The sequence below is a fragment of the Peromyscus maniculatus genome, chromosome 22 (genome assembly GCF_049852395.1).
Source record: "Peromyscus maniculatus bairdii isolate BWxNUB_F1_BW_parent chromosome 22, HU_Pman_BW_mat_3.1, whole genome shotgun sequence".
Classification (NCBI taxonomy): domain Eukaryota; kingdom Metazoa; phylum Chordata; class Mammalia; order Rodentia; family Cricetidae; genus Peromyscus; species Peromyscus maniculatus.
This window is the reverse complement of record NC_134873.1, coordinates 6,190,107-6,211,769: the sequence shown is the minus strand read 5'-3', so window position 1 is coordinate 6,211,769 and position 21,663 is coordinate 6,190,107. Positions and strand designations below refer to the sequence as shown.

Sequence of the window (21,663 nt, the reverse complement as noted above, 5' to 3'; positions counted from 1 at the left end):
TGGTTGCTGGAATTGAACTCAGGACCTCTGGAAGAGCAGCTAGGGCTCTTAACCTCTGAGCTATCTCTCCAGCCCCCCAAACAGATATATTTTAGACAAATAGGTCATCTTCAAATACTTCAAAGAGCTACAGAATATAGGATTTAAGATGCTTTAGTAACATAGATTAATTTTTTTCATTATAATGAGACATGTCTTCTGGCAGCACCAATCTACTTTACAGAAGATGATAGGCATCAAAGAAACTCCATACAGAATTTACTTTTTTAACAAATTTTACAAAACAATTTAACAAAAGTTAGCCACTGGCAAAAAAAATGCCCTTGTCTCAACTCCTGACAGTATGCTGTCCAAATTGGACAAGCAGGACACAAAAGAAAGTGACTGCTGAACTTTGCCAAGACAAGGTAGGACAGCCCTTCAGAATATCCTGCTTCACAGAAAAGTTTATCAGATATATAGGTTTGTAGGCCAACGATGAATGCCCCAATGTTGCAGAGTAACCTTGGGTGACTGTCCATGCAGCCAACTGTTTCTGTCATTTCTCACATTTTTTGGAAGTTGCTTGCTTCTATTTCCTGTTTACTTGGGTAATATTATTTCCTTCTCAGATATTTGATGGAGTTGGGGACTAGACAGAGTTTTCCTTGTTAATAAATTCCAAAAAGAAACTCACTAAAGAGGTGTAAAGTGTATAGCATTGAGAGACATTAAAAATTAGTTTTGGTAATGCCAGTTAGAATAGAAAGTGAAATAGGTACAACCTTTTGGAATCACTAAGATAGAATAGATAATGAAGTATTTTCTCTGAATTTGTCAAATGTTTATGGACTAGATTTTGTTAATGTAATTCTTGACTATATATATTGTATATAGTTATTGTAATCATTGTGTATAGTTTTTCTTATAACTTTTTTTTTAGACAAAAGGGACAAATGTGGTGATATTTTGTTTATGCTCTAACAAAGCTTTCCTGAAGATCAGAGGGTGGAGCTAGCCATTAGTTAACCATAGATGTCTGGAGGTCTGTATAGACAGGAGACAGCAAGTGATATGGCTGGGTAGAGAATGGGATATAAGGTGGGTGGAGACCTTTTTGGTCTGAGGAGTTGGAGAGGTAAGAGATGTCTGTGGTTGTTCCTTTACTTCTTTGATCTTTCAGCATTTACCACAATATCTGACTCTAGGTTTTTATTATTAAGAACAATTAGAGTTTGTACCACATTGGTACATCGAGGTTCTTGAGACAAATTTGATCTTCAACTCAGGATGTATCCAGGTGCTACAGGTTTCTGGCTCAGGTGGCCATGGAGTGTAGCTCTGCAAGGCCACCTCCAGGGTTCAGATCAGAAGCTACAGCAAAGTGAAAGGAACTTAGGATATTTCTAATCTGAGGGTTTATGGAAAAACTCACAAGCATGCTGTTCCAGTGATTTCTCTTTATTGTTCTGCCTCTAGTTTCAAATGTTTCCAGTTTATATACACACACAACACCAATTCTTTGGCAATAACAAGGTTACAATGCTTTTTCCCCTGATGGGTCATAAAACAGATTAGAGTAATGCAAAGCAATAACTTGTGAGCTATTTGTTGTGGCTCTGGCAGGTTTGGCTGTAAGAAGTTCCAGCTAACTCTTAAAGGGGAAGAGGTCACAAAGAGGAGAAACTAACCAATAGAGAAATCTGAGAAGGGAAAAGGGAATTTGTATACTATTTTACATTCCTAAATGTGACTAAATATCTAAGCTAAAAGTCTGTGATTGATAAAATGTGAAAGAGGAAAAATACAATAGACGCTGCTCGTCTTACCACATGCTGGGAATACAGCAGTGTCAGTGTAACCATGGCAACCTGCATAAACCGTGGGGGAAGTGTGCAGCATTTGATCCACATCAGCATATTTTGCCAAGTGTTAACTGGCAGTAAAGAACCTTTCAGATCTAAAAAAAAAAAAAAACTTTTACCCTAAGTGGCTAGACAAAGAGAGGGCCTATAAATATTTTGTACAAAATCTGGAACTTAACACCTCCCAGCCACTCTGTCCATCTGTGGCTTTCATTTCTATGGTGACTGTGTGAGAAACTTAGCTCTCTCCAGAGCTGGTCTATCAGTTAATGACCTCTATCTGTTAATCACACAGATCTCAGGGCTAAAATATAAACAGTTAGACTCCTAAGCTAAAATCTTGCATCAATAAACTGAGGCAAAAAGTGTTAATAGCCTTCTGAGGTCAAAGCAGGAATAGCTGAATTGCACTTCCCATTTCTGCAAGTGGGGTACTTTCAGGGCAACTCTATTATAATTATCTCAAATGGGGCTTTGATTCAATAGATGCTGAAATTTTGTCCTTGAGCCTATCTGTGAAAGTCCTGTTTGTGATCTTTTTGCATAAATACCACATTTGGCCAAATTGTCCTGCCATAAAGATAATTATGGAGAACAGACCTCTTAAGTTTTTATTGGAATGAAGAACAAAGATTTGATCATGTGACTTATTTTTCTCACCAGAATTATATGGTGTGGGTAGAAGTCATCCTTCTATTAGTGCACAGAAATAATTCTGCCTGACAAATGAGGAATATACTGCTAAGGTTGTGGGATAAACTCCAAAGCTGTTACAGTGCTGAGGGCCATGGCATAAAATGAGAAATTTACAGTAAAAAGCAGCCATCTGTTCAAAAGGCAGTAATCCTCATTGTCCTGCTTATGAGTTTTGTCCTCCATCAGATATGTACGTTTCTGATGGGTTGATCTTCTAAATATCAGCTGTAATGTACTGCATAATCTTGCAGACTCCATCAGCTAGGGGCTGGTAATCCTGTAATAGTAACTGGTTAAAAATCTGGTTAGAAATCTTTTGGATCTCTTGTTGAAGAAATCCAGACAAGAGGTTTATAAAGCAGGGCACAGTTAGTAGGACTAAGAAAAAGAAGAGAACAGGGTTTAAGAAGGATAGCATCCAGTTCCATATCTGACTATCACTGTTCCACTGGCCAGAGGTATCAAGCTGTTTCTGTTTTTGAAGATCCATTTGGAGTTGTTGGATCTTATCTTTTACTACACCTGATTGGTTGACACAGAAACATTATTCACCAAGAAAGAGACAAAGACTATCTCTCTCTACTGTTAATAAATGTAATCCTCTTCAATTTTGTAGTAGTATGTTGGCCAGTGAGTTTATTTGTCCCTGACAGGTAAGGATAGTCTGAGCTACTGGTTGGAAATCTTAGATGAACTGTGAGAAAAACCAGTGGTAAATAGCTGGGGAATTAATCCTGCTGTTCCAGTGACTACACCTGCAGTTATGCCCAGGACTGCTAGAAAAGGTATTACTTGGATTGCTTGTTTGTCATGCCATGCTGCTATGAATTTGGTGAAGGGAATTGGCAAGGGTTTTTCACCTGATACCACTCCTAAGTTAGGAAACAGGAATACCAGGGCCCAAATCTCAGATCACCTAGCAGGTAAACAGTGATAAACTTGAGTACCACAGAGTATAGAGGCACTGTGAATGTTTGAATATAGGGCCTGCATGATAGTACCAAGGGTAATGGTATTATTGCAGTCTGCAGAATCCAGGGTGCCCACAAGGTGTGTTCCTGAGAAGTTAAAGCAGTCTGTAAGCAGAGGAGAGAAGAGGAGAGGAGAGGAGAGGAGAGGAGAGGAGAGGAGAGGAGAGGAGAGGAGAGGAGAGGAGAGGAGAGGAATGTGAGAGAGATAAGGGGTGGTAGTGACATTTGGCTTGGAGCAATTAACAAGTGGTAAAGTAAGAGAATCTAATAGGATAATGGGTGAGGCCACAAAAGGTGGATGAGAGTTTGATCCTGGAAAGACATACAGCCAGCATTTTCCAAAGAGGTCAGGCTGAGCATTATTTAATAGCTGATACGAAGTAGTTAAGGTCTGAAACAGAAGGCATGACAGGGAGGTGGGGTCAATATCATCAAAAAAGGTGACATTGAGGATATAAGAACATTTGAGGAGCTTTGGATCACTTCTACTATGTCTGTACCTAAAGTTAAGAGTGTGGGATGTGTACCCTCTATATTTTGAGTGTACCTGATGGGTGGCTGTGATAAGTGCAATTGTAGAGCTTTCCAATGACTCCCATTTCCCATCTAGGGTGCCATGGATCCTTAATCAGAATATAAAAAATTCCCCATTCTTCATAAAAGACAGAGATTGCTTGCTTCCTCTATAATCAAACTAAAGGTTACTGTTGGCACTGGCCAAAGACATGATGCACATTCAGAACTGGTGTGCAGTCTTGAAACCCTATAACATGAGTGGTCTGGTTGAACTGTTGTGTATATGTTTCCTGAATGTCAAATTTCCATATGTAGAGTTCGCTAGTGGTAGGGGTGAGTAGAAAGAAATAGAGTGAGAAGAGGTAGGGCATGACCCAATAGGGTTGGGCTTGAATTTTTATGGATGTGTGAGGCCTCATTCTTCTGAGACTGGAGGCAGCCTGTTTGATTTTAGTATCTTCTGAAACTTAAGAGAGCGGTCTTTGTTTGTTTGTTTGTTTGTTTGTTTGTTTGTTTGTTTTTTTCGAGACAGGGTTTCTCTGTGTAGCTTTGTGCCTTTCCTGGAGCTCACTTGGTAGCCCGGGCTGGCCTTGAACTCACAGAGATCCTCCTGGCTCTGCCTCCCAAGTGCTGGGATTAAAGGCATGCACCACCAATGCCCGGCAAGAGAGCAGTCTTGTTGGGGTCAAAATGTAAGGAGAAAGATTATCTTGAGTTAGTGGTTTAAAAAGTTTGAGATAGGAAAGATGAATCCAGTGAAGGAAGCCCTTAACCTTAGCAGCAGTTGGGGTAGTAAGGATTACCCTGAATAGGTCTCTCCATTTTGGAGCAAGAGAAGGAGGATCGTGACCTGGAGGAGAGAGGAGAACTAAATTCCCAATGTTGATTCAAGAGGGAAGAGGATCTAGGACAGACTGAAGCAAATGATGGTTGGTGAAGTTCCAAAGAAGAGTGCAAAGATAGTGTAACAAAGGGGTAAAGAGATGATCAGGGAGAGATAACAGATGAGATGTGAGATCAGGAGGCATAATCTATACATGAGCTTGAAGGAGGCAATTATGAAGGATTTCTTTGGAAGGGCTCTTAATTGAAGGAGAACCAATGGTAGCTATTTTATCCAATCAGTATGGAGTTATTGGGAGAATTTGATAATATTTTGGAGGGAAAAATGGTTCATTTGACTTTGCCTAAAGACAGAATGGCAGGGGATGTGGAAGCACCATGGGATGTTAAGGTCTTTGGCTAGAGTTTAAGAGACTTGAGAAGTAAATTCGGGGTCATTATTTCATTGAAGGTAAGTTGGGACTCCAAAACAGGGAATGATTTCCCTGAAAAGGAGATTAGAAACTGTCTGTGATCTTTTATTAGTTGTAGGAAAGCTTCTATCCATCCTTTGAATGTGTCTACAATGAATTAAAGGTATCTGAAACTGAGCTGCCATTCTGATCCAGGGAGGGATCCCCTGGCTTGGTGAGTGAGGAAAAGGGGACTCAGATGCCCAGAGGTTAGATTAGAGGTTTGACAACTTTTACAAGAAGCCATGATAGTCTTTAGAAAAGACAGATCCTAGAGGTAGGCTGTAGATAAGTTTTGATAAAGTGTGACAAAGCCAAGCTATTGGAGTGAAAGATCTGATGTAAATAGGACAAAATTTGTTGAGTATCTGATGATGATAATGAAGAGGTGGGTTGTGGCTAAATAAATCTTTCCTGCCCACCAGTACTTGAATAACCAGTCAGAGGCTTAATATTAATTACAAACTATTTGGTCTATGGCTCAGGCTTCTTGCTAGATAGCTATTATCTCTTAAATTAATCCAGTTGTATTAATCTCTTTTTGTCATGTGGCTATGGCATTACCAGTTTGCTGGCATGTTGCCCCTTGGGTGGTGGGTTGACATCTGCTCTGACTTTGCCCTTCTTCTCTCTATATCTTTGCTTGGATTTCCTGCCTGGCTATAACCTGTCTTACCATAGGCCAAAGCAGCTTTATTTATTAACCAATGGGAGCAACACATATTCATAACAGAAAGACCACCCCATAGCAGTGGGTTGTAAGATGAAAATACCTCATGGTATGTGAAAGGGACCCAGGCTTCCAAGAGCTACAGCTCTAGCTGCCTCACCAGCTTGTTTTTTTTCCCTTGGAAATGATGAAATTGTTTGTTTGGTGTGATTGGCAGTAGACAATTCCTATGGTTGTGGGAATATGAGAGGCTTCTAATAGGGCCATAATTAGGTCTGAATTGGTTATGGGTCCTCCTTTTGTTGTTAATAGCCCCCATCCTTTTCAGATAGCTGCATGTGACAAGAGAATCTGGAAAGCATACTTGGAGTCTTTACATGGGTTTGGGGATTGTCCCTTTGCTAATTGATAGGCACGGGTTACAGCTATTAATTCAGCCTGCTGATTTTTGTTGTGGGCTCAGAGGGCCCATGCTTCAACCACTATGGTGTCTGAGAAAATAGCATATTCTGCTTTACATACTCCTTCATATATGAAGAAGCGGCCATCTGTGTTCCATGTGTAAGTGGCCTGAGGTAGTGCTTCTTCCTGCATATGTATAGGATATAGTAATAACTCTTCTAGGATCTCGATTAATGAGTGAGGTAGGGAGTATTTAGGATTGGTTGGGGGGAGAAGATTTGAAATGTTAAGAGGGTCCTGATCAGAGAATGTCATAACCCCCACTAGGTAGGTGTTATCCATTTGGAATTCATCTACATAGGCCCTAGCCTGATCCCGGACTCATCTATGCTCTTCTGGGAGGAGATTTTTTGCAAGAATCATATAAATATCATAAAGGGTAAGGTCATAGAATTGGACAATGTACTGGAATTCTTTAATAAAAGTGAAAGAATTGGCAGTATGGGACTCTAATCTTTTTTCTACTTGGGAGAATTCAGATAACAAGAAGGGGACATTTACCTTGACTAAACCATCCACCCCAGCAGCCTCTCATAAAGGAGAACTGGGGCTGGTTTTGATCAGGGAGGTACAGAACGTCCCATAGAAGAGTGGGAATGAGTAGCAGGAGGACTAGGGGCTGTTGGTGGGTTGAAAGTGGGTGGCAGTGAGAGTTGACCTGGTGGGTGACCTGTCACTAAGGAGGGAGAAAGGGAAACTAAAGGGACTAGAGGAAAGGGAGCTGTGAGCTTGGTCTATAAATGGGAGGCTCATTAGCTCGATCAAAGGTAATATATTCATCTTATTCTGACTTCATAGCTAGCAGGAGCTGGGTGGGGGAACAGGAGGCACAGAGAGGCTTGGAGTGAAAGTAAGAGAAAGCTTTAACATGAGGGTCTCTTTCCATTTCCCCAATAGCTCACAGTAGTCGTAAAGGTACCAAATAATATTGGGATCTAGTGTGCTGTTATGTGGCCATTTAGATTGGTTAACTAAGGGATTTGAGGCCAAATGTTATTGCAAAGGCATACAAGTTTTGGGCCTTTCAAATTGGGTGTGAGGTGTAAAGGCTTTAGATTTTCTAGTAGGCATCACAAGGGGGAGTGGGAGGGTATGGAATGCTGAGTTCCCATTGATGAGAAAGGTGAAGGAGAAGGTCATTGCAACCTGCAGTTGTAGATGTCCCCTGGACTCAGGGACAACCAAATGAGATCCAAGCCATTCAGAGGGTTGTCACTCAACTCAATGGGGGTCAAGCATAGCCTGGCTAAGCCAGTGGAGAGTCTCGAGTACCTGGTACCAGGGCTTCCACAGAGGAGAGAAGGCAAGAGAAAATGGAGCTCTGGGGGAAGGTCTCATCTAGAGGAAAGGGCTGGAAAAGGAGCCACAAAAGGCATGAGGGCCTAGAGAAGTTGTGGAATTATGGGCAGCTCCAAGGGAAGACAGGAGAGGACAGAAGGGAATGTTATAACCCAATTTGGCCTAAAGAAACTGCCTGATTGCTGCTCCAAGGATGGTGGGGTGTAGCTGAAGAGAGCCAGCTATAGCCTTAGAGACCATTCCTGGGGGTACTTCCCCTTCCAAGTGTACTAGAGGGGTGCTGAACCCTCAATAGTCACTTCCACTGACCCAGGGAAATGTTTACACTGACCAAAAGGGGAACTCACCTAATTGCCACTGTTGGATGGAATGCTGAGCGATCAGTGAGCTGGAAGTTTGGTCTGTTGCAGATGGACAGGAGAAGAAGGATAGAGTCTTAGTGTGGCTCAGACCATAAGGGGAGAGCACAGGCACCAAGGGAGTCTATCCTGGGTTTCGGCACCAAAATGTGAGTGTTACAGCTCTGAAGAGAAAGATATCCACACTTTTGGGGAAGTCAAACTGTACTTGAAGTTGCAATAGGACAGCTCTAGAGGGAAAGGTATCCCGACTTATTAGGAAGTCAGGCTATACCTGAAGCTAGGGTGCAGTGGGGGATGGTCTCCCCATAGGAAGTAACAACTCTGCTCCTCTCCTAGAGAGAGCCATTACAGCTGAGCTTTGTTCCACACCCCCTCTTAAGGGGGCTTCCTAGCAGAGCGCTGTTTCTTCTCATCTCTGGCCCAAAATGTTCCTCCTTCTGCTTCACTCTATTAAAGGGGAAACCCCAGCAGAAATATAGCAATCTCCTATGGCTCTGACACAAAGTTGTTACATTTTTTCTGCTCAGCCCCACTAAGGGAACATCTCAGCAAAGGTTCTTCTGCTTTACACTGGCAAAAGATCTTCACCCAAAACTCCTTCATGAAAGATTTATTTGGGAAGGAGGAGTCCAGGAGAGTAGCTGCCTCTGCCAGCATAGGAAAGGACAGCTAACAATTGAACAAGCAGAGGGGCTTATATCAGGATTCTTAGGGGACGAGTTTCTCCAGGGAGAAAATTTTCTGCTCAGGGATTTATTGGTTCTGTTGGACAGGGGCAAAGTTGTCTCTGGTTTCAGGGCCAAACTGTATTTCTTTCACTGGTCCTTTTAAGCTTTTTTGGCTCTAATTTCAGAGCCAGGGCATATTCACTGGCTCTGGTTCTAGGGCAAAAGTGTGTTTCTTTGGCTTTGGGTTCAGGGCTAAAGTGTTTCTTTCACTGGCTCTGGGTTCAGGACCAAGGTGCTAGAATTCATGCTCAGGAATTGGTTGGCTTTCCTGCTCAGGTATTGATCGTTTTTTTTTTTGTTGTTGTTGTTGTTTGTTTGTTTTGTTTTTTGTTTGTTTGTTTGTTTTGTTTTGTTTTTGGTCAGGGGCAGAGTTGGCTCCAGTTTCATGGCCAAACTATATTCCTTTCACTGGTCCTTTTTAGCTTTTTGGCTCTAGTTTCAGGGCCAGAACATATTTCTTTCACTGACTCTGGTTCTAGGGCCAAAGTGTGTTTCTTTGCCTCTGGTTTCAGGGTCAGGGTGTGTTTCTTAGGTTCTGGGTTCAGGGCTAAAGTGTCTTTCACTGGCTCTAGTTGCAGGGCCAGGGTGGGTTTCTTTCATTAGCTCTGGTTTCAGGGCCAGGGTGGGTTTCTTTGGCTGGCCCTTTACCCTACAGCAGCTTCTTTCTGTTCTTCCCACTTAAGAAGTCACTAATCCAGGTTTCCATTTAATCCAGTTAAGGTGAATCAGTGTGCTAGAGAGCTTTATGTCAACTTGACAAAAGCTACAGTCATCTGAAAAGAGGGAGCCTCAACTGAGATAATACCTCTATAACATCTAGCTGAAGGCAAGCCTACAGGGCATTTTCTTAATTAGTCATTGATGGGGAGGGCCCAGCACATTGTGGGTGGTGCCATCCTTGGGCTGGTGGTCCTGGATTCTATAAGAAAGCGGGCTGAGCAAGCAATGAAGTGTAAGCCAGTAAGCAGTACCTTCTGTGGCCTGTGCATCAGATCCTGTCTCCAGGATCCTGCCCTGTTTGAGTTCCTGTCTTCACTTTCTTCCTGTGCATGGGGAAGAGGAGCCCTTGTGTGGAAACATACTTATTGTTGACTTTACAATGTAGTGAGTACACCTCAGCTGCTTTTACAGTCTCCATGGAAAGCAGATTTACTAATTTTTAGAGTCATAGTTTTCTCTAGTATCTTCTCAAACTTCTTCTGTACTTGCCACTTAACAAGCAATTGTAGGATCCCTTTGGAGTTATTTTGTCCAGATGGTAACATTGATGTTACTAATATATTTGCATGTAATGCCACAGTGTTCCAGTCATCTGTTAGTAAAGCCATACTTAATGTACTTCCTGGTCTCATTTTTCAAAACTGACTATATTTTAATTGTGTTCTTATGTCTGTTTGCCCTCATGTTCTGTTGATCTCCTTATTCTTTCCCAGACAATACAATCTTTATGGTAGTTTTGTTCAAAGTTTGAAGTCAGATGATGTCACTGTGTGTGTTGTTTATTCTATCTTATGTTGATCATTTTTCATTCATGATGACCTTTTGCCATCACTTTTCTGTTGCTGATGGCATAAATTATTAGACTTTTTATTGGACTTGTGTTAAATCTATACCTCAAATTCTGAATTTCCATAATTGGCATAATAGCCAAGATAGCACCAAACCACAGGGTTCCTTTCTACTCAAGGTTAGTCCAGCTCCCTGCTAAGGTAAGCCCATCTTCCATCAGTCACAAGTCCCAGTGGGATCCATATTTCTCAAAGATTCAATGTGCATGTGCACTGTTACACCATTTCTTTAAAAAGGCACTTTAATTAGATTAGCATGAATATAGGAGGAGATGGTGCATATGGACTAGGCAGATAGGTCCCCAAAATCAAAGGAATAGAGGAACAAGTTGCATGGCCTCAAGCAGAGACAGTTGAGTCCATCTGTGTGTCTTTGCATACACATTATAACTGTGGAAGCCAAACATTGTCATCCAGGTCTTTCACCTTCTCTTCAGGCCCCAGATACAAGATGTTTCTTGGCCCCATTTTATCCCAGTTGAGTGTGATCCAGCTTGTGATTAGACAGATTTGAATATGGTCTGGATTGTGATCAGACAAATTTGTGGCTCCCCATGTTGGCTACAATTTAAGACCTTCAGAATCCAACTTGCTAAAGTAATTAAATTGAATTTAATACCTTAGCAGCCTTGGGTGGCACATCTGCACAGTTAGAAATGCACCCTCCAGTTAGAGTCATCTACAACAGTCACACTGAAGGACACCAAAAGATTGCCTTCATTGCTTCTACCAGACCTTCTACCAGAGAGAATTAGATAGGGACAGAAACACACGATAAAGCCATGCAATGAGAGAGAAAACAGGGACTTAGGAAGTTTTGAAATCTCATATTGATTAGTCCCTTCTTAGATAGAGTAGGGAAGGTTATATTGAGAAGGCCTATAACCCCTCAAGAAGTACTGGCTCCCCCCTTTTGAGATGAATACTTTCTTCCTTTTGTTTCTCTCTCCTTCCTTCTCCCTTCTTCTCTCTCCTTGTTCTTACTCCCTGTTTTTCCTCAATTTCTTTCACTCTTTTCCTCTAGTGCTGTTTCTACTTAGGTTATATTTCTTTCATGGTTTATATTGCTCAAGCCTTAGGCTCCTGTCTTTTAATACTTGGTCTCCAATTAGTGGAAATAATTGTGTAAAATTAAGAAGTATGCCCTTGTGGATATAGGTGTATCTTGTTTGTTAAAGTATATGTGGGCTTTGAGGTTTCAAAAGCCCAAGCCAAAAAGAGTGTTTCTTTCTGCCTCCTACGTATGTATCAGGATGTTAGTCTGAGCCCCATGCTTGCCTACCTTGATGTTTCCATTCATGATGATAATGGACTAATCCTCTGTATAATCAATCTCCAAATTAAAACCTGGAATTATAACAGTCACCTTGTTCATAGTGTTTTTTTCACAGCAGCAGAACAGTAACTAAGACAGATTTTTTTTGGTACTATTTTGGCATATTGTATGTATGTATTCTTCCTGTGTTCTGTGAAAATGAGTAAGGCTAAATTAAAGAGTTATGGACAGTCTTGGAAAAACATGTAGTCTGTTGCTTGGTTATAACTGATGACTCATGCTGACCCAAAGAGTAAAAGAGCAACAGTAGGGGCAGAAATTAATGAAACCTGTGTGGTTTGGAAAGAAAAACAGCACTACAGAGTTTCAAGTGGCAGTCATGTGCTGAAACAGGGCCATTAAAGAAAAAGCACCTGCTCTTCTTTGGTAATATAGAAAAGATGTGATAGGAGTACCATGCACTAACCCTTTGCTCCACTGGAGCATGCCCTTGGTAGGATGGGCACAAATCATGGGAGGCTGGGCACTGACCAGAAGGAAAACCAGTGGAAGCCATTAATATTCACCTGTCAAGTAGACCCAAATGAAGAGATGACATGACTTGTCAAATGGAATGCTTGTGGTAGTATACTTTCTACCTCATGATGAAAATAAAGAACAAAAGAAAAGATGTTGCAGGGTTTCTTCTCAGCCAGCCAGCATTTAAATTGGGAAGGAAAGGAAAAGGCAACAAGATTCCTATGCCCAGAAACCAACTTCATACAGAACTTGCTGCTGATCTGTTCTAATGCAGCATCGTCAATCCAAAGCTAGAACCCCTTGTAGACATATCATCTATGTGTCCCGCTTTTTTTGAAAGAAGAAAGATGTAACATTTCAAAGTCATGGAATCTTCCTCTGTGCTTTCAGTTCAGCACTGTTACAGCCATCTGTTTGACAAAGTCAAGGTCCCTGTGAGGAGACTGTGATAGTTCATTTTATGAAGGTGTGACAATGAAGCCTAGATTGCATTTATAGACCACTAAAGGTTGAAATGCACAAGCTTTGAGGCACCGACCATGAATAGCTACATGTAGGGAGTTGAAGGAGACAAAAAGAGAGAGCATGTAGGGAGTTGAAGGAGACAAAAAGAGAGAGCAGGATGTGTGAAAAGTTGCAGAGAGAAAGAGCCATCTAAGCCCTTTGAAACTGAAGCTCCAGATGTCTGATTCAGAGCTACAGGATTTGGTGTTTGCCCAGCAGGTTTTCAGTTTTGCCTTGGTACAATCATTCCTACTTCTTTGAAATATAAATGTGTATTTTTTACCTTTGTGTGTTGCTTAGATATAATTTATTTTTTAGCTTTATAGGATGCCACAGTCAAGAGACTGCCTAGAGTGTCAGATGAAAACTTTTACATTTGAGAAGTGTTGGGACTGTTACAAAATATGGGGATCTTTGGGGTTAGACTAAATGGATTTTGCATTATGGGTTGAGTGTGAGCTTATGACCTGCATGAAAATGTGGGTTGAATGAAAAATCTTCTAAGTAAGAAGATGTATTTGAGACTGTCTCTGGTTTGTGGTTTCATCAGGGTGCACATGGAACCTTTAGCATGAGGGGTCTATTCAGAATGTTTGTACTCTGACCACAGAGATGAAATTGAGCAGTCTCCTTTCTTCTCATACAGCCACACCATTACCACCATTACAGACTCCAACATTAAATAATATAAAATAAAATAGAAGCAACTGCTTTTCCTTGATAAGCCATTTTTCTGCACTGATATTTTTATTTTTTATATTTTGGCTGATAGAATGAGCTTTTCATACATGTGACGCCTTTGCTTTTGTGCTGAACTTTACCCACTTGTTAACTTTTAAACTTTGGCAGAAAGTATCATTTTTTTCCCACTAGGATAGCATGCATTCATGGCGTTAATACAGAGATTCACTTGTGTCTACTTCCTGAGTTTTGAGACTAAAGTTGTACACCATCTGCCCATCTTGTCCATGTTTTGGGGGGGTGTTATTTCACTCATAGTTTTATTTAATAGTTCATCATCAGAAGCACTAAGGGTAGAAACTCAAGCAGTGAAGGAACTTGGAGACAGGAGCTAATGCAGAAGCCATGGAGGGGTGCTGCTCACTGACTTGCTCGTCATCGATTGCTCAACCTGCTTTCCTATAGAAACTAGGACCACTAGCCCAGGGATTGTACCACTCACAATTGTCCAACTGTTTTTGATGTCAGTAATTCTGATACAATTTTTACAAATGTTTATATAATACTGTTGCTCAGCTTGCATATGTAGCAGGAATCTTAAATGGTCTTATTAATAAAATCAAACCTGGAGCCAGGTATTGGGGTGAACTCTGCCAGATCAGAAAAGCAGAACAAGCCACAGCCACCTCACCTCACCAATTCCTCAGCTGATCCTGTTTCCTCCGACTGGAAGCCTCTGAGTCCTCATCCAGAATGGGTCTCAGCTGAACTGCTTCTCAAAAGCCTAAAGCTTAACCAGCTTAGTGCCTGTTTTTCACACCTTATATACTTTTTTTGCATTCTGCCATCACTTCCTGGGATTAAAGGCTCACTTTCTGGGATTAAAGATGTGTGTCACCATGCCTGACTGTTTCCAATGTGGCCTTGAACTCATAGAGATCCAGACGGATTTCCACCTCTGGAATGCTAGGATTAAAGGCGTGAGTGCCATCATTTTCAAGCCTCTGTATCTAGTGGCTGTTCTGTCCTCTGACCCCAGATAAGTTTATTAGGGTGCACAATATTTTGGGGAACACAATACCACCACATGCATGTCCTGCTATATATGCAAGTCAACATTTCTCTTACAATGCCATATACTATTCAGAGGGCCCAGAAATGAGACTCATAACCCTTCTTTTCAATTTCCATCTAAAATGACTTGGTGATTGCATTTGAAATTTTGTGATTTGAAATAAATTTGTTGAGCACACAGAGTTATATAAATATTCTCAATGAAGTATACATTTTCTATGCATTCAGTCTCACCATTTCTATTACATATGTGTGTGGGATACTTTAGGATGCAGTGACCTATGAAGATGTGCATGTGAACTTCACCCAAGAAGAGTGGGCTTTGCTGGATCCTTCCCAGAAGAGACTCTACAAAGATGTGATGTTTGAAACCTACCAGAACCTCACTGATATAGGTGAGAATGTGAGCTTTCTGACACTTTTTAACTTAAGGGTACAAGCCTTTCTTCAAGATTAATGTTCCACTATGATTTTGACTGTAAAAGAGGAAGAATGTAGTAAATAAATCAGGCATGGTTCTAAGGATGATTGAAGATAACTGAAATGTTGCATAAATTCAAATAATGTGTCATACAATTCTGTTACTATATTTTAGGCTACAAATGGGAAGACCAGAATATTGAAGAACATTGTCAAAGTTCTAGAAGACATGGAAGGTAATTTTTATGTGAAAACTGATATATTTATGCCTCTGAAGAAATTTTAATGTGCCTTGATACTTAATGACAATCAACAGTGTAAATAATTACAGCTTTGTGATGAGTATTAAAGTCCTACAACATCAAGCACCTCAATTTGAGGTACCTGATCTGTGTTTACAAGGTGTTCCTCTATGAAACAAGACAAGGAAACAACTCCCTAAAAGATGTCACCATATTAGAGAGGGAGAAGTGATAACGGTGATTGTTGTCACCTCAGCCTCTTTGGAACTCAAGCAGTGGTGAAAGAAGTTGCAAGGCTCTTCCCTGATCATTTGCTCCTTTCCCTGTGTGAGAGGACCTGGGTTTAACTTGACCTACCTGCATGGCAACTTACAACCATCTGTAACTCCAGGCCCAGTGGATACGAAGTCCTCTGCTGACCTTCAAGAACACCAGGCATGCATGTGGTGCACATACAATGTACATTTAAGCAAGGCACTCATACACATAAAATAATAAAGTAAATATTCTTTATTTATTTAATTTACATTGGTATGAGGGTGTCAGATCAACTGGAACTGATGTTACAGACAGTTGTGAGTTGCCATGCAAGTGCTGGGAATTGAATCCGGGTCCTCTGGAAGAGCAGCCAGTGCTCTTAACTGCTGAGCTATCTCTCCAGTCCCCAATAAAGTAAATCTTAAAAACAAAAAACAAAAAAACAAAACAAAAAAAAAACCTTAGAGCTTCAACACTAATAAATCTCCAGTCTTAGTGGGGTTGTGGTGGCACACTATTTTAATCCTAGCACTTGGGAGACATGCAGGCTGATCTCTGAGTTGGAGGCCAGCCTGGTCTACAGAGTGAGTTCTAGGATAGCCAGGGCCACACAGAGAAACCCTATCTACAAAACAAATATATATATATATATATATATATATATATATATTTGAAATGTTGTATATCTTCAGAAATATGTATCTGCAGATTATCACAAATGTTAGTCTTGCTACATTCAGTGTAAGCTTAGTAAACAAATAGTGAGAGGGACACAATTTAGGATTGATCTGAAGCACTCTTAAGACGTTCAGTATTAGTTAGTTCCTCTCCCTACTTTTGTTTAATAGCACCTTTATACAAAAACAATTATTTTAGTCAGCTTTTAAAACATGAATAAAATGGGAGATTGAGCAAATAGATAGCAAATGGTATTTACATTTTTAGATTTTTGGCTCCCTTCATGTGTACTCAATAACCAACTAAATGAAAGGTGGTTGAAAAACTCAATGTTAACTTTTTTGAGTTAATGTTTTCATAAAATATATAGTAATTTATATTAGCTACTGAGATTGTAATGCTAAGTTTTAGACACTATTTGAAATATTATATGAATACTTTTGTCACATGTAAGCATATGATTTTTGTGCTCCTGTGGCAATAAACCTAAGTATTTTGGTTTAAAAAAAAGATGTTACCATATTAATCATATCTCCCTGAGATCCATCTTGTCAAACTATATCCATTTAGTTTCATTCCCTTCAAGTAATGTAAAGGCATTCAGATTGATTATGGGATTAGAGTATGGCCAAGAACTTTTATAAGCAAATTGTCCCTTAATTAAGCCAGTGTTATTCATATGCTTGAAGAGACTTAATGGTAGTGAGAAGGGCAGTTTATGAGAGTAAAATGTTATTATTGTGGAGAGATCATAATCTCTATACCACAACTCTATAATCAACAAAAAGTTAAACTGTTTGAATACAATGTGAAAACCTCTTGTTATTATTTCTTTAATAGGTATATCATCTGTCACTCTGGACATAAGCCATGTGACCCTAAGGGATATGGAAAGAAGAAATGTATCTATCTTTCTCCCAGAAACATTAGAAGATATGTAGTAGTTCCCACTATGGGAAGACATGGTAATCCTGATACAAGTGTACAGTTAGTTGGATCTCCAACTTCATTGGGAATACATCAACATAAGTACCATGGAGAAAAGCCTTATAAGTGCAAGGAATATGGAAATTCTTCTGCCTGTCCTGGTTCATGTTGCACATGCAGTGTGACTCACACTAAAGGAAAATGTTATGAATGCAATCAGTGTTTTAAAGCTCTGAGTTCTTCCAGTTCTCTTCAAAGATGTTTAAAAATTCATATGGGAAAAGGATGCCATAAACAAGAGCCATGTACTAAAGATTTTAACCATCATAGGAATCATCAAACACACAAAAGAACCCATAATGAAGAGGCACACTGTGAATGTAAACAATGTGATAAAACATTTAGACTTCATTCTACTTTACAATTACCCCAAAGAACTCATTTAAAAATAAAACCCTCTGAATATAATAAAGGCGAGAAACCCTTTGAATGTCAGAGTCATCTACAAGTACCTAAAACTCATACTACAAAGAAACAATATGAATGTCATCAATGTGGAAAAACCTTTGTACGTCCCAGTCATCTTAAAATACATGAAAGAATTCATACTGGAGAGAAACCTTATAAATGTAAACAATGTGATAAAGCCTTTGTAAGTACTGGTGATCTTCAAAAGCATGTAAAAAGTCATACTGGAGAGAAACCTTATGAATGTAAGCAATGTGGTAAAGCCTTTGCACGTAAAAGTCGTCTTCACCGTCATGAAAGAGGCCATAATGGAGAGAAACCCTACGAATGTCAACAATGTGGTAAAGCCTTTGCAGATCCTAGTAATCTGAAACAACATAAAAGAAGTCATACTGGAGAGAAACCCTATGAATGTCATCAATGTGGTAAAGCCTTTGGAGATCCCAGTAATCTTAAACATCATAAAAGAAGTCATACTGGAGTGAAGCCCTATGAATGTAGTCAATGTGGTAAAGCCTTTGTAAGTAGTGGTGATCTCCAAAGGCATGAAAGAAGGCATACAGGAGAGAAACCCTATGTATGTAATAAATGTGATAAAGCCTTTGCATACCGCAATAATCTTCACCAACATGAAAGAAGTCATACAGGAGAGAAACCCTATGAATGTAAACAATGTGGAAAAGCCTTTGCATATCTTAGTAATCTTCAACAGCATAAAAAAAGTCATACTGGAGAGAAACCCTATGAATGTCATCAATGTGGTAAAGCATTTGCACATAAATATCATCTTCACACTCATGAAAGAACTCATACTGAAGAGAAACCCTATGAATGTAACCAATGTGGTAAAGTTTTTGCATACTCCAGTAATTGTAAAAAACATGAAAGAAGTCACACTGGAGAGAAATCCTATGAATGTAATAAATGTGGTAAAGCCTTTGCACATCTCAAGAGTCTTCAAATGCATGAAATAGATCATACCAGAGAGAAACCCCATAGATGTAATAAACGTGGCAAAGCTTTTGCATGTAACAGTCATCTGCAAAATCATGAAAGAAGACATACTAGAGAATAAATCCATGAATAAATGAGGTAAAGCTTTTTATACTAGGCAAAGACTCTAGAACCATGTGGTGTCCAGCAAGACCATCAACAGTGGTGAAGTGGAACCAGTCAGCACTTAGAAGAGAAGCTGTATATGCTGCAGAAGGCTCAGCCCAAAAAATGACCCAAGCCCTTTGGAGAAGCCCAGAAGATTTTGAGTGGATTTCTGTCATTGAATGTGGTATTATTCATATTGTGGGAGTTTGTTTTCACTTTTTTCAGATTGTGACTGCCCTGTTTCTTCCTTTTTGAAGGGAGAAAGTATTTAATTTAATTTTGATTTTTTTTTACATGAGCAATAGTTGAAAAGCTTTAAAATTTTAAAAAAGATTTTGGGTTTTCAGTGAGACTGGACATTTTTAAAAAGAAATTTTAATATTTTTAAATTTGTAGAAATTATGTGATTTTTAATAAACTGTCTCTCTTTTAATGTAAGGTCTTGTAAATGAATAAGAAAGGAAAAGTTGAGGCTTTGTTGTGATATATTTGTGTATCAAGTTGACAGTTTGATTCCTAGTACCCACATCAAATGGCTCAGAACAGCTTATAAAGCCTTGTTCTGGAGATCTGATGTACTCTTCAGGCTTCCTTGGGCACCAGGTATGGAAGTGGAGCAAATACAGATGTATATGCATGCACATATGTGTGTTTGTATGACTCCATATTTTTAAAAGAGCTTTCTTAATGTATATGTTATATTTTTTTAAAATTAAAATAAAATAAGTTTAATTTTGGTGTATTGTCAGAACACCATCTAGGAAAGGAGTCATTTGAGAATTCTAAATGCTTATGTTAACACTCTAAGCAAACAAGACACAAGGCTTTACGACCTCATTTTCTTCAAACCATGGAATTATTGTCCTTGGAATGTGTTTTTGTGCTCCTCCCAGGTGTAGCAGATAGGTGTGAGTTGACTTCAGATTACTCATTATTGTTTGCTGTTGTGATTCAGTGAAATGTTTGAACTGTCCTTTATATGCTTGTATGGAAAAACATGTTTTTGTCCCATGTGTCTTGTTTTTAATCATTGTATACAGCTTGAACTCAGGAGAACTCTACTCATATGACCTTTATAACCTGCAAAGTATAAGTTTTCTGGGGCATGGAATAAAGTCGGCTATTGTATGAGACTTTAGTCCACAATTCTTGGCTCCAATCTTCCAGGTCCCACCACCTATAGAGTGGTAAAAAGTAGCACTTGAACAGAAACCGCAAATCAGCTACAAGTTAAGAGGTGGATGACCCTCATAGAAGGAGGTGAGTGAAAATTATGGGGCAGGAACCATGGGAGGCTTTGCTTTCTATTTTGGTAGTGCATCATGTTTTTAAAGAAAGGAGGAGCACAGGTATTGCAAATTGAATGTGATTATAACTCCTGGTTTCAAAAAGAGAAATTTTAGAAGTGTGGGACAGAGCCCAAAACAATATTGAAAAGACATATAAACAAGGAAAAGACCTTTACTCAATTTTTGGGTCTTTTGGTCATTAATATGGACTATTATCAAACTAAGGAAGATAAGGAGGACATTAATCATGAAGGACTAATAGAAAATTCCTTGAATGAATATAAACTTTATGATCAAACTTTAAATTTTGTAAAAAAGAAAAAAAGGTGATTTTCCTTGTTCAGAAAAAATCAAAAGTAAAAATGGCATCACCTGCATGTATGTTGGTGACAACTTCTTCAGCTACTTTACTGGAGCCTCCTTTACATACATATCCTCCATTTTCTGAAAATAACCCTGAAGCATGGGGTGAGTAATTTACTGATCAATCTAATCTTAAATTCTCTCCATTTGGGCTGAGATAGCCTATGATAAAGTTGACTTCATTTGCAAATTCCTTCTGGCCTCATGAGGTGTGATTGGTATTTCCATTGCAGCTTTAGCAAAATCAAAATGTTTAGCACCTAATTATGCACTAACCAATTGATCTAAACTCTAAAAGGGGAGATGGCATTGGACTGTCATCACATGCTATCTTGAGAGGCAAAAAATAACTATAACTATTTGAATCCAGACCAAAGAGGCACATGTGTACCCTGTGGATCCTTTGTTTCCTTCAAACTTGCTTATTTACCCCACTAAATTGTTATCTACAGACATGATATAGCACAAGAGGATAAGCCTTTGGAATGGATTGATTTATACCATAAAGGCCAGAAACTACCACCTGACCAAGGGCAGATTTACAGCCAGGTTTACTTAGACCCACAGGTATTCCTAAAGATAAGCCTTCAATAGTTTTGGATTTAAAAGATTGCTGTTAAAGTATACTTATTTATCCTGATAACATGTATTTTGCTGTTTCTGTTCCCTCGATCATAAAGAACCTCTGCTCCAATATCAATGGACTATATTGCATCAATGCATGAAAAACTCCCCTACTGTGTGTCATTACTATATAGGAAAGGTGTTAGAGTCTGAGAGGAAGGCTTTCCTTCAGGGTTATATCATTCAATATATAGATGATATCCTGTTTACTAGTTCTAAAGAGGAGGAGCTACAATTCATATATGGTATGACTCGGGAATTACCTAACAAAACAGTGGACTTATTATTGCACTGAAATAGTACAAAGATCAGACACTGTGCAGTATTTAGAAAAACTGGTTACTACAACAACCATTTAATTACAAAAACACAAAAAATCTATTAGACAACTTAAAAACACTTAATGACTTTCAGAAATTATTAGGGAGTATTAATTGCCTATGTTCTCCATGAAGAGTACCTACTGATGCCCCAGCCATTCTATTTAAAACTGTAGAAGGATAGTCACCATTGGATAGTTCTCATATTACCCCAAGAGGCAGAGTAAAAACTACAGGTATTTGAATCCAGGCTAAAAGAGGCATTTTTTTTTTTATTATGTGGATTCTTGGCTCCTTTAAACTTACTTATTTTCCGTACTAAATTGTCTCATACACTTACAGCCAAAAGTATAAAACTTTGGAATGCATTAATTTACACCAGTGTGTGTGGGGAGGACCACTACCAGTTTTCCTTAGTCATATTGCTCAGTTAGTAAATCAGGGCATGACTCAATATCAAAAATCAAAATCAAATTTGACTGTTGCTATATTTTTACTACCCTTAACT

The 21,663-nt window shown here is 39.3% G+C and overlaps 1 protein-coding gene across 3 annotated transcripts in view; it reads left to right on the top strand.

Moving 5' to 3' along the window:
* The window catches only part of LOC102904434 (uncharacterized), a 35,865-nt gene extending 16,175 nt beyond the window's left edge, over window positions 1–19,690 (top strand). For all 3 annotated transcript variants that reach the window (XM_015991021.3, XM_076559056.1, XM_042267033.2), the window contains 3 exons: window positions 14,734–14,860; window positions 15,061–15,121; window positions 16,904–19,690. In XM_015991021.3, the coding sequence (XP_015846507.2) occupies window positions 14,734–14,860; window positions 15,061–15,121; window positions 16,904–18,533 (1,818 nt within the window). In that variant the 3' untranslated portion in view covers window positions 18,534–19,690. The remainder of the gene's footprint in view (window positions 1–14,733; window positions 14,861–15,060; window positions 15,122–16,903) is intronic.
* The last annotated feature ends 1,973 nt before the right edge of the window (window positions 19,691–21,663 follow it).